This window comes from Bufo bufo, chromosome 2, assembly GCF_905171765.1.
Source record: "Bufo bufo chromosome 2, aBufBuf1.1, whole genome shotgun sequence".
Lineage (NCBI taxonomy): Eukaryota > Metazoa > Chordata > Amphibia > Anura > Bufonidae > Bufo > Bufo bufo.
Genome location: NC_053390.1, coordinates 474,407,512 through 474,426,138, shown reverse-complemented (window position 1 = coordinate 474,426,138; position 18,627 = coordinate 474,407,512). Strand labels below are relative to the sequence as shown.

The 18,627-nt window shown below is 45.9% G+C and overlaps 1 protein-coding gene across 1 annotated transcript in view; it reads right to left on the bottom strand.

The window, feature by feature from the left end:
* The window catches only part of LOC120990938 (chromatin assembly factor 1 subunit A-B-like), a 147,526-nt gene that overhangs the window by 901 nt on the left and 127,998 nt on the right, over positions 1-18,627 (bottom strand). The window contains exon 4 of the mRNA XM_040419830.1: positions 12,315-12,548. Coding sequence (XP_040275764.1) covers positions 12,315-12,548 — 234 coding nt within the window. The remainder of the gene's footprint in view (positions 1-12,314; positions 12,549-18,627) is intronic.

Below are 18,627 nucleotides of genomic sequence, written 5' to 3'. Positions count from 1 at the left end.
GAATCCCCTTGTATATTAAAAGGTGTCACGGACAGCTGTCACCAATTCGGTTACCATGGTGGAAAGCTTAGGCAGGGGTTCCCGCTCCGTGACTTCGTCCGATCCGGACAATTCCCCTTCGGATTTGCGCTCCCTGAGAGAGGGAGAGTCCACCGGGCATGCCTCAAGGCGGGGGGGAAAAGCGGAGTCATCTGAGGAGGAATGCTGCCGCTCACGCTGCCTCTTAGAAGTCAGACGCCCTCTATGAGAATCACTGAGAGGAGATGGAGTGGTGGATGCCACTGGAGTAGTAGCTGCCATGCGCTCCATAAAGGACATGGCTGCCTTGGCAACTAAGGCCAGATCCGCAGCCGCACTAGACATGGCGGAAGCCCAGGCGGGTACCGCTGGTTTCCGCAGGGGCAGAGGGAGGGCCGGGCTGAGCAAGAGAAGGAGGCTGATCCTGTCCAGGAGCAGGGCACGAGTCACAGAAACCAGTGACACAAAAAGGCAAAAGGCACACCTTACATGACCCAAGTGGAGCCTGAGAGGAGGCCTTGGAAGACTTAGGGGCCCCAGGTTTTGGCATGATGGATTCCAAAAATAAAAGATTTACTACCAGGTTGCTGCAAGGACAGCTGAAAGTCCTACCACCCAGGCAACAGCAGAAGTCTCCGGATACCAGCGCGTCCGTAGAGGATAGAGGCGCTGCACGGCCGCAATCTAGCAGAGTCTCCAGTGTAGGGAGAGTCAGAGCGGGACGCCGAACGCGTCATCGCGGCGCGAAATAAGCGTGCGCGCAGTTTAACCACCTCAGCCCCCAGTGCTTAAACACCCTGAAAAACCAGGCCACTTTTTACACTTCTGACCTACACTACTTTCACCGTTTATTGCTCGGTCATGCAACTTACCACCCAAATGAATTTTACCTCCTTTTCTTCTCACTAATAGAGCTTTCATTTGGTGGTATTTCATTGCTGCTGACATTTTTACATTTTTTGTTATTAATCGAAATTTAACGATTTTTTTGCAAAAAAAATGACATTTTTCACTTTCAGTTGTAAAATTTTGCAAAAAAAAACGAGATCCATATATAAATTTTGCTCTAAATTTATTGTTCTACATGTCTTTGATAAAAAAAAAATGTTTGGGTAAAAAAAAAATGGTTTGGGTAAAAGTTATAGCGTTTACAAACTATGGTACAAAAATGTGAATTTCTGCTTTTTGAAGCAGCTCTGACTTTCTGAGCACCTGTCATGTTTCCTGAGGTTCTACAATGCCCAGACAGTACAAACACCCCACAAATGACCCCATTTCGGAAAGTAGACACCCTAAGGTATTCGCTGATGGGCATAGTGAGTTCATAGAACTTTTTATTTTTTGTCACAAGTTAGCGGAAACTGATGATTTTTTTTTTTTTTCTTACAAAGTCTCATATTCCACTAACTTGTGACAAAAAATAAAAAATTCTAGGAACTCGCCATGCCCCTCACGGAATACCTTGGGGTGTCTTCTTTCCAAAATGGGGTCACTTGTGGGGTAGTTATACTGCCCTGGCATTTTCCAGGGGCCCTAATGTGTTGTAAGTAGGTAAATGACCTGTGAAATCCGAAAGGTGCTCTTTGGAATGTGGGCCCCTTTGCCCACCTAGGCTGCAAAAAAGTGTCACACATGTGGTATCGCCGTATTCAGGAGAAGTTGGGCAATGTGTTTTGGGGTGTCTTTTTACATATACCCATGCTGGGTGAGAGAAATATCTTGGCAAAAGACAACTTTTCCCATTTTTTTATACAAAGTTGGCATTTGACCAAGATATTTCTCTCACCCAGCATGGGTATATGTAAAATGACACCCCAAAACACATTCCCCAACTTCTCCTGAGTACGGCGATACCAGATGTGTGACACTTTTTTGCAGCCTAGATGCGCAAAGGTGCCCAAATTCCTTTTAGGAGGGTATTTTTAGACATTTGGATACCAGACTTCTTCTCACGCTTTGGGGCCCCTAGAATGCCAGGGCAGTATAAATACCTCACATGTGACACCATTTTGGAAAGAAGACCCCCCAAGGTATTCAATGAGGGGCATGGCGAGTTCATAGAATTTTTTTTTTTTTGGCACAAGTTAGCGGAAATTGATTTTTTTTTTTTTTTTTTTTCTCACAAAGTCTCCCTTTCCGCTAACTTGGGACAAAAATTTCAATATTTCATGGACTCAATATGCCCCTCACGGAATACCTGGGGGTGTCTTCTTTCCGAAATGGGGTCACATGTGGGGTATTTAAACTGCCCTGGCATTCTGCGGATCCGATCCATCTATCAGTGGATCCGTAAAATTCATACGGACCTCTGAATGGAGCCTTACAGGGGGTTATCAATGACAGGGGGTTATCAATGACAGGGGGGTGATCAGGGAGTCTATATGGGGTGATCACCTCAGTCATTGATCACTCCCCTGTAAGGCTGCATTCAGACGTCCGTATGTGTTTTGCGGATCCGATCCATCTATCAGTGGATCCGTAAAATTCATACGGACCTCTGAATGCAGCCTTATCAATGACAGGGGGGTGATCAATGACAGGGGGGTGATCAGGGAGTCTATATGGGGTGATCAGGGGTGATCAAGGGTGAATAAGGGGTTAATAAGTGACGGGGGGGGGGGGGGGTGTAGTGTAGTGGTGCTTGGTGCAACATATTACTGAGCTACCTGTGTCCTCTGGTGGTCGATCCAAACAAAGGGGACCACCAGAGGACCAGGTAGCAGGTATATTAGACGCTGTTATCAAAACAGCGTCTAATATACTTGTTAGGGGTTAAAAAAAAACACATCTCCAGCCTGCCAGCGAACGATCGCCGCTGGCAGGCTGGAGATCAACTCTCTTACCTTCCGTTCCTGTGAGCGCGCGCGCCTGTGTGCGCGCGTTCACAGGAAATCTCGCGTCTCGCGAGACGACGCGTAGATGCGCGATTGTGCGCAGCGCTGCCACCTCCGGAACGCGAATCTGCGTTAGGCGGTCCGGAGGTGGTTAAAACACCCTTTCGCCCAACACGGCGCAGCGGGGGTTTATAGAGGGAGGAGCGGTCCGGCGGGAGCTGCGGAGAGCGCAGCGGCCATGGCCTAAAAAAATTTGATAAGCGCCATGAGAGAGGCGCGGATAACTGCTGGTAGGTAGGGATAACATAAGGCTGTCTCTGCAGCAGCCTAGCGAAAGAGGAGTCCCCTGCCCATCCAAGAAGGCCCCCAAAAGGAAAAATGCCCCCAGCAGGATCCTTCTCTAGCTCACCCAGGCGGCCTCAGAAGCGCCACAGACAGATGACATGGGGGGGGGGGGGGGGGGGAGGAGGAGGAGGGAGAGGTGAAGGCAGGCAATACTTATCTGCTCAGTATGCTCCCTCGATGTCCTGACCAGCAGGGATTCACCTCTTCAGACGTCTGACTCCAACCTAGGAGAACAGTGCTCTGGTGGAGGGTAGGCAGCAGGTGTCCCAGCAGCTGGTGGGATGCCAGAGCTGACAGGTTGAGCCTGGATCCACTTTTCTTCTGTGGGGGAATGGGAGGTAGCCAGGAACCGTCAGAAGACAGTGGCAGACACTCCACAGGGGCCAGGAAAGCGCAATGCTGACCTGCGTCCCCATCTGAAAACAGGAAAAAAAAAACAGGAGAAAAATAAGCGGCAACCTCCTTGAACGGACACTAAGCAAAGACTGAAGTCCTCCTGGAGGTGCCTGGGGGTATAGCCCGAGGAGGAGGAGCTTCTCTTTTTGCATAGTGTCCCTCCTAGTAATACCTCTAAGCTATAACCATGGTCTGTGTCCCCCAATGGAATGTACGAGAAACAACATAGCAGGTATCCAATATGGGGGTAGACAACAGTTGCCTATTCTAAGAGCCAACGTTGGCATGTGTGTTCTTCTATGGTGAGTAGTTAGGATTGATCATCCAAGGGGTCCATGTAATGTTACAGGAGTTGGGGGGAAATTACTGTAGCAGGAAGGGAATGCTCGTAGCGACATGTCGTGTTCAGCTCATGAATCACCTCCGACAAAGAAGGTGGGTCTGTCTGCTTCCAATGGCGAGTCAGACCCACACAATGCGATCTAGAGAACCTGTATTACCACAATTCCTCCATCAGCAGGGGGAGGAGCATGGGTACATTTTGTTTAATCTCTCGGGAGTAAAGTATCATTGTAGTAACGTTTTAATCCCCGCTTCATAGTGGAAGACCATTTAAAAATTTGAAGCTGCTGTCAATCTTTCTTCGGTGAAAGATTTGGGGAGAGAGGGAGAGGGAGAGAAAAAGGGAGAGGGAGAGAAAAAGAGAGAAAAAGAAAAAGAAAAAAAAAAAAAAAGGGAGAAAGAAAGAAAAAAGGCGTTCAACATAGATCCATTAAATTCCATCTCCCTGATCGCAGAGAATGCAAATGACCAGTGTAGGCGGTCAAACACCTTCTCTGCTTCCAATGTCACTGCAAGCATTGGTAGGTTGTGTGCGTCAGTATAAAATAAACAAGTCAATTATTTTTCTGGTATTGTCTGAGGCTTGCCTACCTGCTACAAACCCAGTCTGCTCCGTTTCAATCAGAGAGGGAAGTTTGCAATGAGTTTGGCAAAAAGTTTTATATCAAAGTTGAGTAATGAGATAGGCCTAATGCTGCTTGTGTTAGGCAGTCAGCCACCAAAGCCGAGTAATCAGGAGGCAAGGATATGACATCTTTGAGGTTGTAAAGTCCCTGGTAATACACATGAAATTGCTCTGCAATGTCTCTGGGGTTTATCAGTTTAACATTTGTATGAGGGTGGATTATATGAGATATTCTCGATTTCGCTTGTTGGGATTTAAGTTGTCTCGCTAGCAGTTTTCCCGCCTTATTACCTTGGAAGTAATGATTGGCTTTGAGCCGTAATAGAGACTTATTATAATGAGAGTAGTAAGCCTCTTAATTTGTCTCGTGAGGCTCTTAGTTCGTCGGAGCAATGGATTGGGAGTGAAGTTTTATTAACTCGTTCTAGGAGGCGATTTTTTCAAGCATTTGGGCGATTTCTTTTTCTCTAAGTTTTTTTGTTCTATGGCACAGTTTAATTAGGGACCCTCTGATATATGCTTTATGAGCTTGCCATAAGATAAATGTGTCCAAGACAGACCCTTTGTTGAACTCAAAGTACTCTTTCAGGCCTATACGGAGTTCCTCAACATACTTGGAGTTATTGAATACGAACGTATTGTTCCTCCATATAGGGGCTCTTTGGGATTGGTAAATTTCGTTCAAGGTAACCACTGAATGAGTCTGATATTTGAAGAGGGTGTGTAGCAGAGTAGTGTGGTCAACCAAAAACATATCTATACGGGAATACGATAAATGAGGCGGCGAGCAGGTATAATCCCTCTCCTGACCGTGTAGAGCTCTCCAGACATCAATAAGGCCTTCTGAATGTAAGAATGAAGCAATTCCCATGTCAGATTTACGTATTGGGGATGTAGAGTCCAGGGATGGGTCTAATACGGAGTTAAAGTCTCCACAGATAATGACCTTACCTTTTTTCATTTTGTTAACATGGCGCATTACTCTTTGAAGGAAAGGCAACTGGCGTGAATTGGACGTATAAATGTTAACCAGCGTGTATGTAATAGTGTTAATTGAACATACCAATATGAAGTAGCGACCTCCAGGGTCAGCTCTGGTAGAGATCGAAGTGAAGGCAACTTAGTTCTTAATGGCTATCAGTACCCCCCTGGACTTCTTACTGAAATGTGAATGCATAACGTTAGGAAAAAGGTGGTGACGTGTTCTCACCGCATCTCCTTGCAAGAAGTGAGTTTCCTGAATACATAAAATATCAGCATTGGATGCAGATGCTTCTTTCCAGATATAGGACCGTTTTTGAGGGCAATTGATCCCCTTGGCATTTAAAGACAGAATTTTAAGCCCCATAATGGTGGAGAGAAGGCTGCTGTACACAATGCAATACCTGAAACGCGATGTAATACGAAGTAAGATCACAGAAAACTATATGAACTAATTAAAACCAAAACACAAAACGCACACCAAAGGAAAGAAAGAAGAGAAAGAGGAAAGATTAGATCGGTTGAGTAATCGACCTCTTAGTGTGGTATAGGGCGTGAGGATGACAGTAGTAGGTATAGTGTGGTATGCATCAGAGGAGGGTCGGCACCATACCAGGAGACGCTATGTCAGTTCTCAAAAGATGTATTCCATAACGCTCCCTTCTGCTCAGCGCTAGGTAAAGGAATAGCAGCACAACAGCCGGAGTCCTCATATCAATACCAACCACGTACCAGAGTATGGCAATCAGTCCTCCAGTTTATTTTCAACATGGAGTATTTTGTCTTCTGCTCCTTGCACTCTGGCAGTGAGAGGATTAATCAAATCTGCTATGTCTGCGTGCAGGGAGGATTTCAGTGCCAAGAGCATATTCTTTAATGTGTCCTCCAACAGGGGTTTATCTGAGGTGGGGTAATCCTGGAAGGAGACAGTGGCTAAGGTGGCAGGTAAAAGTGTTGCTGCTTACACTGACCTGAGTTTTATCCCCCCATCTCTCTCTCCATTCTCAGCCGTTGCTGGCTGAGTGAAGGAGGTTCCAGCGGTAAAATCTGTTCCGGGCGCTATTTTTGGACCTTGTGCGCGGCGCCTGTGGGAGCTCTGACATCCTCCGGCGTCGGAGGTAAGGAGGGAGGTGTGACATTCAATGGGATATGTGCACCGGAGGTGCCTTGAGGAGACAGCGATCCCAATGCAGAGCTCGGCACCATCTTTAGCGGGTCCCTTGTCAAAGTACTCATCCAGACTACTGCCTTTGAGTCTAGGCAGCTGGCTCTACAAATTCCCCATAATGTCAGGGAGGGTATTGGGCGTTGAAGAGGGCTGAAAATAAGGAAGCAGACTAATGCTGAGAGTGGGTTTGCTACGGTAGCAGTCGCTTCGGTGCCGGAGCTCCTCTCTCATGCGACCATTTCTCTCAGCAGCCTAGACACGCCCCCTCACAATACTTTTTTATGGTATCGAAACCGAATCAAAATTTTGTTATCGAAACAACCCTACTGGAAGATGCGCCTAATTTATGACCAGGCGCACGCCTCATCATAAATTAGGAGCATCATCCTGCAGGCTGTGCGCCTTACGAGAAATCTACGACAGCTCAGAGCTGTTGTAGATATCAGTCTTATTTTATGCCAGTTTTCCGGTGTAAATGAAGATAAATCTGTTGCTGCCTCTTGCCGCACAGCCTTTTAGAAAGGTGGCAAGGATGGCGAAAAAAGAGGATGTGACAATTTTTTTTTTAAAACGTTGTAGTTAAAATGTCACCTGCAAATTTTTAACTACTTTTAGGGAATGATAAATCTCCTCAAGTTTTTATTTTATGTCTAATCCCATCTACTGGTTTAAAAGCTATGTACACATTTTTTCTCACTCTCATTTAACCCATAATAAAAGATAATGATGATAGATAATGATGATAGATAATGGATAATGACTAATCTTCCCTCTTGTCTCCAGATTTAGCCTCTGCTTAACTTCTGTCTATGGCTAGTGTATTTATTATCTCCATCATTCTTTTTGGAGATTCTACTTTAGAGCTGCGTCCCATCTGATAGCTATATTTAGGTGATGATCGAATGTTCCATATTGAGTTACAGAAGCATTATTAGTGTTGCTTTTTAGGGACAGAATTCTCTTTATATATATATATATATATATATATATATATATGATCTGTATACCTGACATGCTTTACATCTTTTGGTGGGTGACAGAGGTATAGGCCAGTGGATTACGGCATTAGCCTTTTCTGCTGGTTCTCTTCCAAGTTATTTTTATTTGTATATTATGATAAGTTTACTATAATAAAATGAATTATATTTTTTGATTACTTTGGGCACTTTTTGTTGTAATTTGGTAATTAACAACATTGTAGGTTTATAGGACACAGCTCTGCCCTCAGCATGCTGATGTCTAGTCCTATCAATCAAGTGGAGGTGTGTGTGTGTGGGGGGGGGGGGCACAGTAGGGCTGAAACGATAACTCGATTGAATCGAGTAATTCTACAAAAAAAAATCCTTGATACTAATATTCTTGCATCGAGGATTTGTTTATGTCAGGTGACCACGGAGCGGTAGTAAAGCGCTTGCTATAACTCACCGCTCCGTGGTCACCCGCCCTGCACTGTATCCTGACACATCGTCAGGTCATAGTGCACGTGAGCGCGCACTATGACCCGACGCTGTGTGACGTCAGGACAATAGGGGAGCTGTGGAGCGGCGCCCCTACAGGAAGGGTAAATGGTGGCACTGGGGGTACCCAGCTGGAGGAACTAGGGGGGCAGCTGATAGCGCTTTTGGGGGAGGAGGGGGGGACAACTGATGTTTTCATAAAGAAAATAGTTTTTTGCAATTAGAGTACTCGATTAATCGTTAGATTAATCGAAATAATAATCTATAAAAATAGTTGATAGCTGCAGCCTTAGTGTGAGCACAGGTGGTATTACAAAGCAGTGCTCAAAGGATTTAGCTCTACCTCCTGGTGCTTGAACTTCTCATGCATATTATTATTTTACTCACTTATATTGTCGCGACATATTCCACAGCACTTTACAGACTATTGCATCAGGCTGTCCCCAAAGGGACTCACAATCTTGCATATACAGTGGTGAAAATAAGTATTTGATACACTGGCGATTTTGCAAGTTTCCCCACCTACAAAGAATAGAGAGGTCTGTAATGTTTTTTATCGTTTGTACACTTCAACTGTGAGACAGAAAATAAAATAAAAATAATCCAGAAAAATCACGATTTTTAAATAACTAATTTGCATTTTATTGGATAAAATAAGTATTTGATGCAATAGAAAAACAGAGCTTACTATATGGTACAGAAACCTTTGTTTGCATTTAGAGGTCAGACGTTTCCTGCACACACTGCAGTGGGTATTTTGGCCCACTCCTCCATACAGATATACTCCAGATATTTCAGGTTTTGGGGCGGTCGCTGGGCTACATCGAGTTTCAGCTCCCTCCAAAGATTTTCGATTGGGTTCAGGTCTGGTGACTGGCTAGGCAAATTCAGGACTTTGAAATGCTTCTTACGGAGCCACTCCTTCGTTTCCCTGGCTGTGTGATTCAGGTCATTGTCATGCTGGAAGACCCAGCCACAACTAGGGTTGGGCGATATACCACGGTATTAAAAAAAAACGGCAATATGGAGATATCGCTGTTTCCTAATTACCGCTGTATTTTGTGACGTCATCGAAGCGGTCATGTGCGCTGACCGCTTCAAGAACCGCCCCTGCATCATTACATACCAACTGCTTCCCGCAGCAGCCGACCAGGCTCCACCTCGCTTGCTCCCATGGTGTAGTCTCCGCCCACCGACGTCTGAATCAGATGACGCTCCAGGCTGAGCAGTGCAGTACAGGAGCGAGTGGCGGGAAAGTCAGTCAGAACTTAGCCCCAGTCCTTTCGACCCCCACAGAATTCACTTCGCCTGCGGAGAGAGACCCTATAAATCACAGCTGCTGGACGTGCAGCTATTAAAAGTAATGTCTTGAGTCCCTCCCTCATGACATGACCAACAAGAAGGAATTACTGACCACACTACCGTCTCCTTGTGGCCGCCCCCATACAGTATAACGTCTCCTTGTGGCCGCCCCCATACAGTATAACGTCTCCTTGTGGCCGCCCCCATACAGTATAACGTCTCCTTGTGGCCGCCCCCATACAGTATAACGTCTCCTTGTGGCCGCCCCCATACAGTATAACGTCTCCTTGTGGCCGCCCCCATACAGTATAACGTCTCCTTGTGGCCGCCCCCATACAGTATAACGTCTCCTTGTGGCCGCCCCCATACAGTATAACGTCTCCTTGTGGCCGCCCCCATACAGTATAACGTCTCCTTGTGGCCGCCCCCATACAGTATAACGTCTCCTTGTGGCCGCCCCCATACAGTATAACGTCTCCTTGTGGCCGCCCCCATACAGTATAACGTCTCCTTGTGGCCGCCCCCATACAGTATAACGTCTCCTTGTGGCCGCCCCCATACAGTATAACGTCTCCTTGTGGCCGCCCCCATACAGTATAACGTCTCCTTGTGGCCGCCCCCATACAGTCTAACGTCTCCTTGTGGCCGCCCCCATACAGTATAACGTCTCCTTGTGGCCGCCCCCATACAGTATAACGTCTCCTTGTGGCCGCCCCCATACAGTATAACGTCTCCTTGTGGCCGCCCCCATACAGTATAACGTCTCCTTGTGGCCGCCCCCGTACAGTATAACGTCTTCTTGTGTTTTTTCCTTTTAAATGGGTATTATCGCGATATATCTCGTTATTGCGATAAATTTCTTAATATCGTTATCGTCTGAATATTTTTGATATCGCCCAACCCATCTTCAATGCTCTTACTGAGGGAAGGAGGTTGTTAACCTCGCGATACAGGCCCCATCCATCCTCCCTTCAAAACAGTGCAGTCGCCCCCTGTCCCCTTTGCAGAAAAGAACCCCCATGCTTCACGGCTGGAACTGTGATCTTGGGGTTGTACTCATCATTCTTCCTCCAAACACGGCTAGTGGAGATAACAAAAAGTTCCATCTTGGTCTCATCTGACCACATGACCTTCTCCTGTGCCTCTTCTGGATCATCCAAATGGTCATTGGCGAACTTCAATCGGGCCTTGATATGTGCTGGCGTGAGCAGGGGGACCTAACAGAATTCTATGACGGGATGCACAACTGAATGCCTTTAAGAAGCATTCCGTTTTGCATTCAGTCATCAGAAGTCTATGGGCCGCATAACTGATCCGTCTGGTTTCTGCCTACTGTCATAGAATACCATTATGCCCCGTGGTATCGGAATAGTAATAAAACCTGAATGCAGAACTCAAATTTGTAAAACACAAGTTCGCTCATCCCTAGATACATGTACACTGTAGGGTTTTTGCTTCTGGAGGTGATTTTCTGCACACCATTATGCAGGTCCCACGTTTTTATTGTCTCAGTCTAATCGGCAAGGACCTACAGCACCAGAAATAACATCACAAAGGAGGTCCCACCTCCCCACGTCTGATGTCATCACCCAGGAACTGGAGGTAGAGCATCATAGGGTTGCTCTGGTCCATATGTCCTTCACATTAAATCCCCTAGGCCGCCGCAGGAAAGAGCTTCCTCGGGGCTACAGCACCTGCAGATTTCCAGGCACAGGCCACATCACAAAGATGGAGAGCCACTCCCAACAGATCTGACCTCAGCCCGTCAAGAGATTTGAAGCAAACCACGGAACACCACAGAGCTATTAGAACCTCACTGGTCTTCCAGCCTTTGACAAAACAGGAAAAATCATGGATGTCTGCCTCCTATGGACAAGCTAAAACAGAGTTCAGTGCCTAAACACAGCTCGGTGTCTACAGGAGGAGGAGTTAACCAGTCTTGTGTCGCCTCCCAAGAGCGGCAGATATAACCATCATCTTCTGTGTTCCTCAATCACACAAGTGAAAAAAATGCTTGTTGGTCTAAACTGCAGCACACTGCCCTATGAGAACGGACAATGTGCAGCCAACAAAGGAAAACTGTATGGGGACAAAGATATTCCCCATGATTCATCCCCATGCTAAAGAAAACAAAAAAGGTAACAGGCCGAAAATATAGCAGTTTGAAAAGGACCAAGAATATAACTGTTAGGGCTCATTCACACGAACGTGGGTAGCCCGTGCTGTGGACCGTAAATTGTGGTCTGCAATGCACAGGCACCTTCCGTGGGGCAGGCGCATGGGATCGCAGATCCATTCACTTGAATGGGTCTGCGATCCCTCAGTTCCGCAAAAAGATAGAGCATGTTCTATGTTTTTGCGGTGCAGAAGCACAGAACGGAAGCCCAGAAAGCACTCCGTAGTGTTCCGCATCTCCGTATTTGCGGACCCATTGAAATGAATTGTCATTCTGCATCACAGATGCGGAACCACGGCACAGTGCCAGTGTATTGCGGATCCGCAAATGCGGTCCGCAATACGGGAACGGGACACCAACGGTCGTGTGAACGAGCCCTTATAGTGAGTAAAAGATCTGGCAAGTCACAGTTACTATTATTTACCTACTTTTTAGGTACCAGAAGAGTCTTGTCCAAATAATGCGAATGTCATGCCACCACATGATGAACTACGCGCTATTCACCTACTGCTTCTGACTTCTCTGCATCTGTGCAGGTCTTTATAACTTATCGTGTACAGAACATGCACATATATAGGAGTCAGTGTTCTGAATACAATTCAGGAAAAAATGCAGCAAAACTATCTCTAGGCCAAGCATTACTGACCACAATATCTACTCACTCCATAACCTCAAGCTTCTCCTTTTTCTTTTCCTCTTTTAAGCGAAGTTTTTCAGCTTTTTCCTGGTTTTCCTTTTCTTTTTTCTCTTTACGCTCTTTTGCTTTCAACTCCTTCTCCTCTTCCTTCTTTTTCTTGGCTTCCTCCTTAGCTTTCTCCTTAGCAAGCTTTACCTCCTCTTTAACTCTGATTTGTTGTTCTTTTTCAGCCTGCAGCTTTTGTTTCCTTTCCTGCTGTTCTTTGCTCTAGAGAAATCAAATAAAATATGAATTACATATAAAAATTGATTTTATTTAACCCCATCAGTTTACAGCTCCTGGACAGGGCGTAATTTTGCAAATCTGACATGTCTAATTATGTAGTAATAACTTATGTTTTTACTTAGGGTACTTTCACACTAGCGTTTTTCTTTTCTGGCATAGAGTTCCGTCACAGGGGCTTTATACCAGAAAAGAACTGATCAGGCATATCCCCATGCATTCTTAGGCTACTTTCACACTTGCGGCAGAGAGATCCGGCAAGCAGTTCCGTCGCCGGAACTGCCTGCCGGATCAGGCAAAATGTATGCTAACTGATGGCATTAGTAAGACTGATCAGGATCCTGATCAGTCTTAAAAATGCCTGATCAGTCGAAAAAATGCATTGAAATGCCGGATCCGTCTTTCCGGTGTCATCCGGCAAAAACGGATCCGGCATTTATTTTTTCACCTTTTTTTCAGTCTGCGCATGCGCATACCGGAAAGACGGATCCGGCATTCCGGTATTCTGAATGCCGGATCCGGCACTAATACATTCCTATGGGAAAAAATGCCTGATCCGGCATTCAGGCAAGTCTTTAGTTTTTTTAGCCGGAGATAAAACCGTAGCATGCTACGGTTTTCTCTTTTGCCTGATCAGTCAAAACGACTGAACTGAAGACATCCTGATGCAAACTGAACGGATTACTCTCCATTCAGAATGCATGGGGACATACCTGATCAGTTCTTTTCCGGTATAGAGCCCCTGTGACGGAACTCTATGCCGGAAAAGAACAACGCAAGTGTGAAAGTAGCCTAAATGGAGAGTAATCCGTTCAGGATGTCTTCAGTTCAGTCATTTTGACTGATCAGGCAAAAGATAAAACCGTAGCATGCTACGGTTTTATCTCCAGCGAAAAAAAACTGAAGACTTGCCTGAATGCCGAATCCAGCATTTTTCCCCTTAGTGACAGAATGTATTAGTGACAGATCCGGCATTCAAAATACCAGAATGTCGGATCCGTCCTTCCGGCCTGCGCAGACCGGTAAAAATGTGATCCGTTCTTGCAATGCATTTGTGAGACGTATCCGCATCCGGATCCGTCTCACAGATGCTTTCAGTCACATCCAAATCGGCGGATCCGGCAGGCTGTTCCGACGACGGAACTGCTCGCCGGATCACACTGCCGTAAGTGTGAAAGTAGCTTTAACCAGGCAAATCAGAGAATGTTTTTTTGTGGCATTATACTTCATGTTAGTGGTAAATTTGGGTAGACATGTTTTACATTTAAAAAATAAATGTAAATAAAACTTAGAAAAATTGGCAATTTTCTAAAATAGAATTTCTCTGCTTTTAAGACAGATAGTGATACCTCACAAAATAGTTAAACATTCACCATGTCTACTTTATGTTGGCATTTTATTTTCAGGACCTTAACACCTTCCCGCAATATCACGTACATGTACGTGGGGGAATGTGGTTCCTTACCGCATCCCCACGTGCATGTACGTGATCGGGTTTCACTGTCAGCGCATGGAGCGATGCGCTGACAGTTCAGTGAAGCCAGGTTGGGGTTGCTAGGCAACCAGTGATGGCGGTGGGAATGGAATCGGAGCGCTGACCTGCCTGCGATTGGTCCATTACTCCAGAGACCAGGATTTGGGGGGGGAGAACTATGTGCTTCTCCTTCTCTAATCATCCCAATTCCTGTCAGGGAAGAAATCAGAGAAGGAGATGGTGTGAAACGCTGCAGTATAGTATTACTTACCAGAGAGAATTAACCCCTTGTGTGCGCCGAAAAGCTGCTTCTGTGCCCCAATCAGTGACACAAATCAATTCTGTGCCTCATCAACAGCCTCATGCATAATTAACCCTTTCAGTGCCAATTTGCCCCCGTCCGTCCAGACAAGTCAGTCCGTCAAGACAACCGTCAGTCCAGCCTGTCCATCAAGTCACCTGTCACACCAGCCTGTCCATCCATCAAGACACCTGTCACACACTCCAAAGTTACATAAAAAATCAAATAAAAAAAAACTGTCACTACGTGTGCCATCCTCCTGTGTGTACATACTCGTGTCCTGTGCTTGAGTGGCTTCATTCTGTAAAATATAAGTCTCTTATGCCCCATGTGGATTTGTGCCATCTATAACTGTAAAATAATAACCCCTTTTCTGCCCCAGTAAGGATATTGGCACTACTCTGTGCCCCATACTAGACCCCTGGCTCATCGCCAGCCATCTGTTCTACCTGTCAATAACTGCCAAGTGACTCAGGGAGTTTTTATCCTATCCTAAAGGATATACAGTATTTTAGTTTGCTGTTCTATTTAAAAAATAAAAATAAAAATCTACGCTAGTTTACAGTTTAAAATGACTAAACGGCTTTTCACTGCCGAAGAGGCATATGCTATGCTTTTTGAGGACACTGACTCCAACAGTGGAGATGGTGACATTTTTAGTTTCATCTTCCTCAGATGATTCATCTAATGATGAACCCCCTTCGTAGGCATCCTAGGGGTAGTGCGCAGTCGCAGCCCCATACAAGTGACTCTTCATGGATCCCCAAATATAACTATGTGCCCCAGGTGCCGGAACAAATAAATATATATGCAGAGCAATTTATTGCCTCTAACCAAGACAGTTATATGGCAAGGATCCACAAATGGACCCCTACTAACACGACTGAAATGCAAAGGTTTTGGGGACTTCTAAGCATGGCATTATAAAAAAAAAAAAAAAAAAAACGTTTGTATTGGAACAAAAATATTGTTATGGATGTTATGTTGGTGAACCACTTCCTGTTTACCGTTTTCCGTTTGTGGCAGTTGCTCCTGTCTTTATGTTATGTTACCAACATGGCTCCTGTGCAGTAATCCCACGTGCTGTGTTTATTTACTTCACATGAAACAAGGTGTCAAAAGTATCTGGATCTGCACATTTGCCGCTGAGAGCCTGCCAGCCTTGCAGCGCGATTGTGTCTTCTGTCCGTGGATTTGAGCATTTGACGCAAGCAATAGCAGCATCATGGCGGCTAACAGCATTCCGCTGCCTGATCCAATGAGGGTAAGCGGCAACGTTTGTGATAACTGGGACACCTTCAAAACTGGAGTTTGATGACTACTGCCTTGCCACAGGGTTAAAGAAGAAGCCACCAAGGAAGGTGATGGGCAGTGAATGCCTCCATGTTTACAAAGCATAATCTAAACCTTACAGAGGAGCAAAAGAATGACACCAAAGCCATCCTGGATGCATTAGAAACTTTCTTCAGGCCTTCTAAAAATGTCATATGAAAGATATATATTTGGCTGCTGCAAGCAAGAAGACGGTGAATCGATAGACAATTTTGTCACACGGCTTAGAAAAAAATCTGCAAGCTGTGAGTATGGCTCTTTGAGAGATGAACTTATTAGTGATAAACTGGTTCTGGGTATCAAGAATGAAAACACACGCCGCCACTTTTTGAGGAAACGCGATTTAGATTTGCAAACAGCGGTTGAGATATGTCACACCGCAGAACTTACTGACAAGCATATGAAAGCTATGGAGCAGGATAAAATGACAGGCAATATCAATATAGCCTCTTCAAAGCAGCACAAGTTTCAACACAAGAGTCGCTCACACAACTCCCCTGAGCAGAAGCCTGCATCATGCAAGTAATGTGGCAGTTTGCATTTACGTGTGAAAGAAAAGTGCCCCGCATATGGGAAATTCTGTACTGCATGTGGTAAGCCAAATCACTTTGCAAGGGTGTGTCTCTCCCATGACATGAAAGTAAGACAGCTACACACAATTCAGCAAGTGCCTGATTCTGAGGATGCACAACTGTTTAGCACTGATATGCTTTACTCCTCAGAATGCATCGGTGCTGTAAACACAAAAGGCAAGAAATAGAGTTGTTGCGATACCAAATTTTTGATTCGGTTTCGATACCATGAAAAAGTATTGCGATACTCGATACCATTCGATACCACGCGAAAAAAATAAACAAAAAAAGCCACGTGCATTCCTCATTTTTAAAAATGGCGAATCGCGCAGTTTTTATTTTATTTTTTCTGTTCCGGCATTCACCACCTAGATTTTTTTTTTATATTTTAATAGTTTGGACTTTTCTGACGTGGCGATGTAATATGTTTATTTATATATTTTATATGTGAAATTGGGAAAAGGGGGGTGATTTATACTTCATATTTTAGTGTTTTTTTTTTTTTCACTTTTTATTTAATAACTATTTCCCCCCTTAGGGGCTAGAACCTGGGATCTTTCATCCCTTTTCCTATTCACCCTGATAGATCTCTATCAGGGTGAATAGGACTCCACACTGTCCCTGCTGCTCTGTGCTTTGTGCACACAGCATCAGGGATGTTACCATGGCAACCAGGGCTTCCTGGCTGCCATGGTAACCGATCGGAGCCCCAGGCTTACACAGCTGGGGCTCCGATCAGAAGCTGCCACTGCACCACCAATGAGGGGGAGTGGAGAGGTCCCTGTGGCCACTGCCACCAATGATTTTAATACTGGAGGGTTGAGAGGGGCCGGCGCACTGTGCCACCAATGATTTTAATGGGATGGGGGGATTGAGGGGGGGGGCACACTGCACCACCAATGATTTTACCCCTTTATACAGGAGGCGGGTACTAGCAGATCAGCGGCAGTTAACTGCCGCTGATCGCAGCTCCCTGTCAGGGGCAGGGTGCCGGCAATGCGATTCTGCTGCCGGCACCCGCCTCCTGTATGTGTTAAAGACTGACTACTGTATATGAGTCCAGACTTTCACTATTAGGCCACACAGAGCGGCGCCCAGCGATGTCTCAGCACTCACCATTAGTCCTGGGCGCCGCTCCGTTCGCCCGCAGTGCCCCATTACTGTCTCCTCTCCTGCTCCACATGCTGCTGATTACTATCGGAGCGATGGGAGGAGACATCAGCTTCACTAGTGGGCGTTCCTTCTCCCTGGCTGTAGCGCTGTCCAATCGCAGCGCAGGGAAAAGGAACGCCCACTAGTGAAGCTGATGTCTCCTCCCATCGCTCCGATAGTAATCCTATCATTGGTGGCGCAGTGCGCCCGCCCCTCCTCCGCCCCTCTCTTCTCATTGCCGCCCCTCCTCCACCCCCTCTCTTCTCATTGCCGCCCCTCCTCCGCCCCTCTCTTCTCATTGCCGCCCCTCCTCCGCCCCTCTCTTCTCATTGGTGGCAGCGGCAGCAGCACAGGGGGAGGGAGGACAGCTTCCTTCTCCCCGTGCTGCTGAGAGAGAACATGAGCGCGCCGATAGCAGCGCGCTCATGTTCAGAGATACTAGACTGCGCAGAAGCGCAGCCCAGTATCGAAAAAACGGAAATCCCGGTATCGTATCGATACCGGGACAAAAGTATAGATTGGGTATCGAAATTTCGATACCCGCAACAACCCTAGCAAGAAATGGTTTGTAAACCTCAATTTAAATCATATAATCCAACCTTGTCAGCTGGATTGAGGTGCAACACGTGATGTAATGAGTTTAAAGGACAAAATGAAACTGGCGCCCAAAACACCCCTTCAGCCTAGCAGCACTAGACTAAAACTGTATTCAGGGGAAATAATGGAATCATTGGGACTTTTCCAAACAAAATGCAGCATACGAGATGGTGTGCACAAATTGCACTTTGAGATTGTGGAAGCTGATCAGAAACCGCTATTATCTGGTTCAACATGTGAGCGCCTGGGACTGCTGCAGTTCACTATTCCTGCTGAGCTGCACTATGTTGATAATCAGCCAGCGAAATCTCTGACTAGGCCGCTGACAAAACAGCAAATTCTTCATGCCTACAGTGATGTATTTGAGGGCCCGGTAGTATCTGTTCCAGGGGAGGTGCACTTTGAACTTGACCCTGCTATTCAACCAGTTCAATGTGCCCCACGGAATGTACCAATAGCTATTAAGCCACAGGTCAAAGCACAACAGGACAAGTATGAAGCTGAGGGACATCTAACCTCAGTATCAGAACCCACGGATTGGATAAGCAACTTGGTGGTTATCAGAAAGCCTGAAAAGATCATTCTTTGCGAATGGCAAAGCTGAAGCAGCTGTAAAGATTGTTAAGAACTTATGCA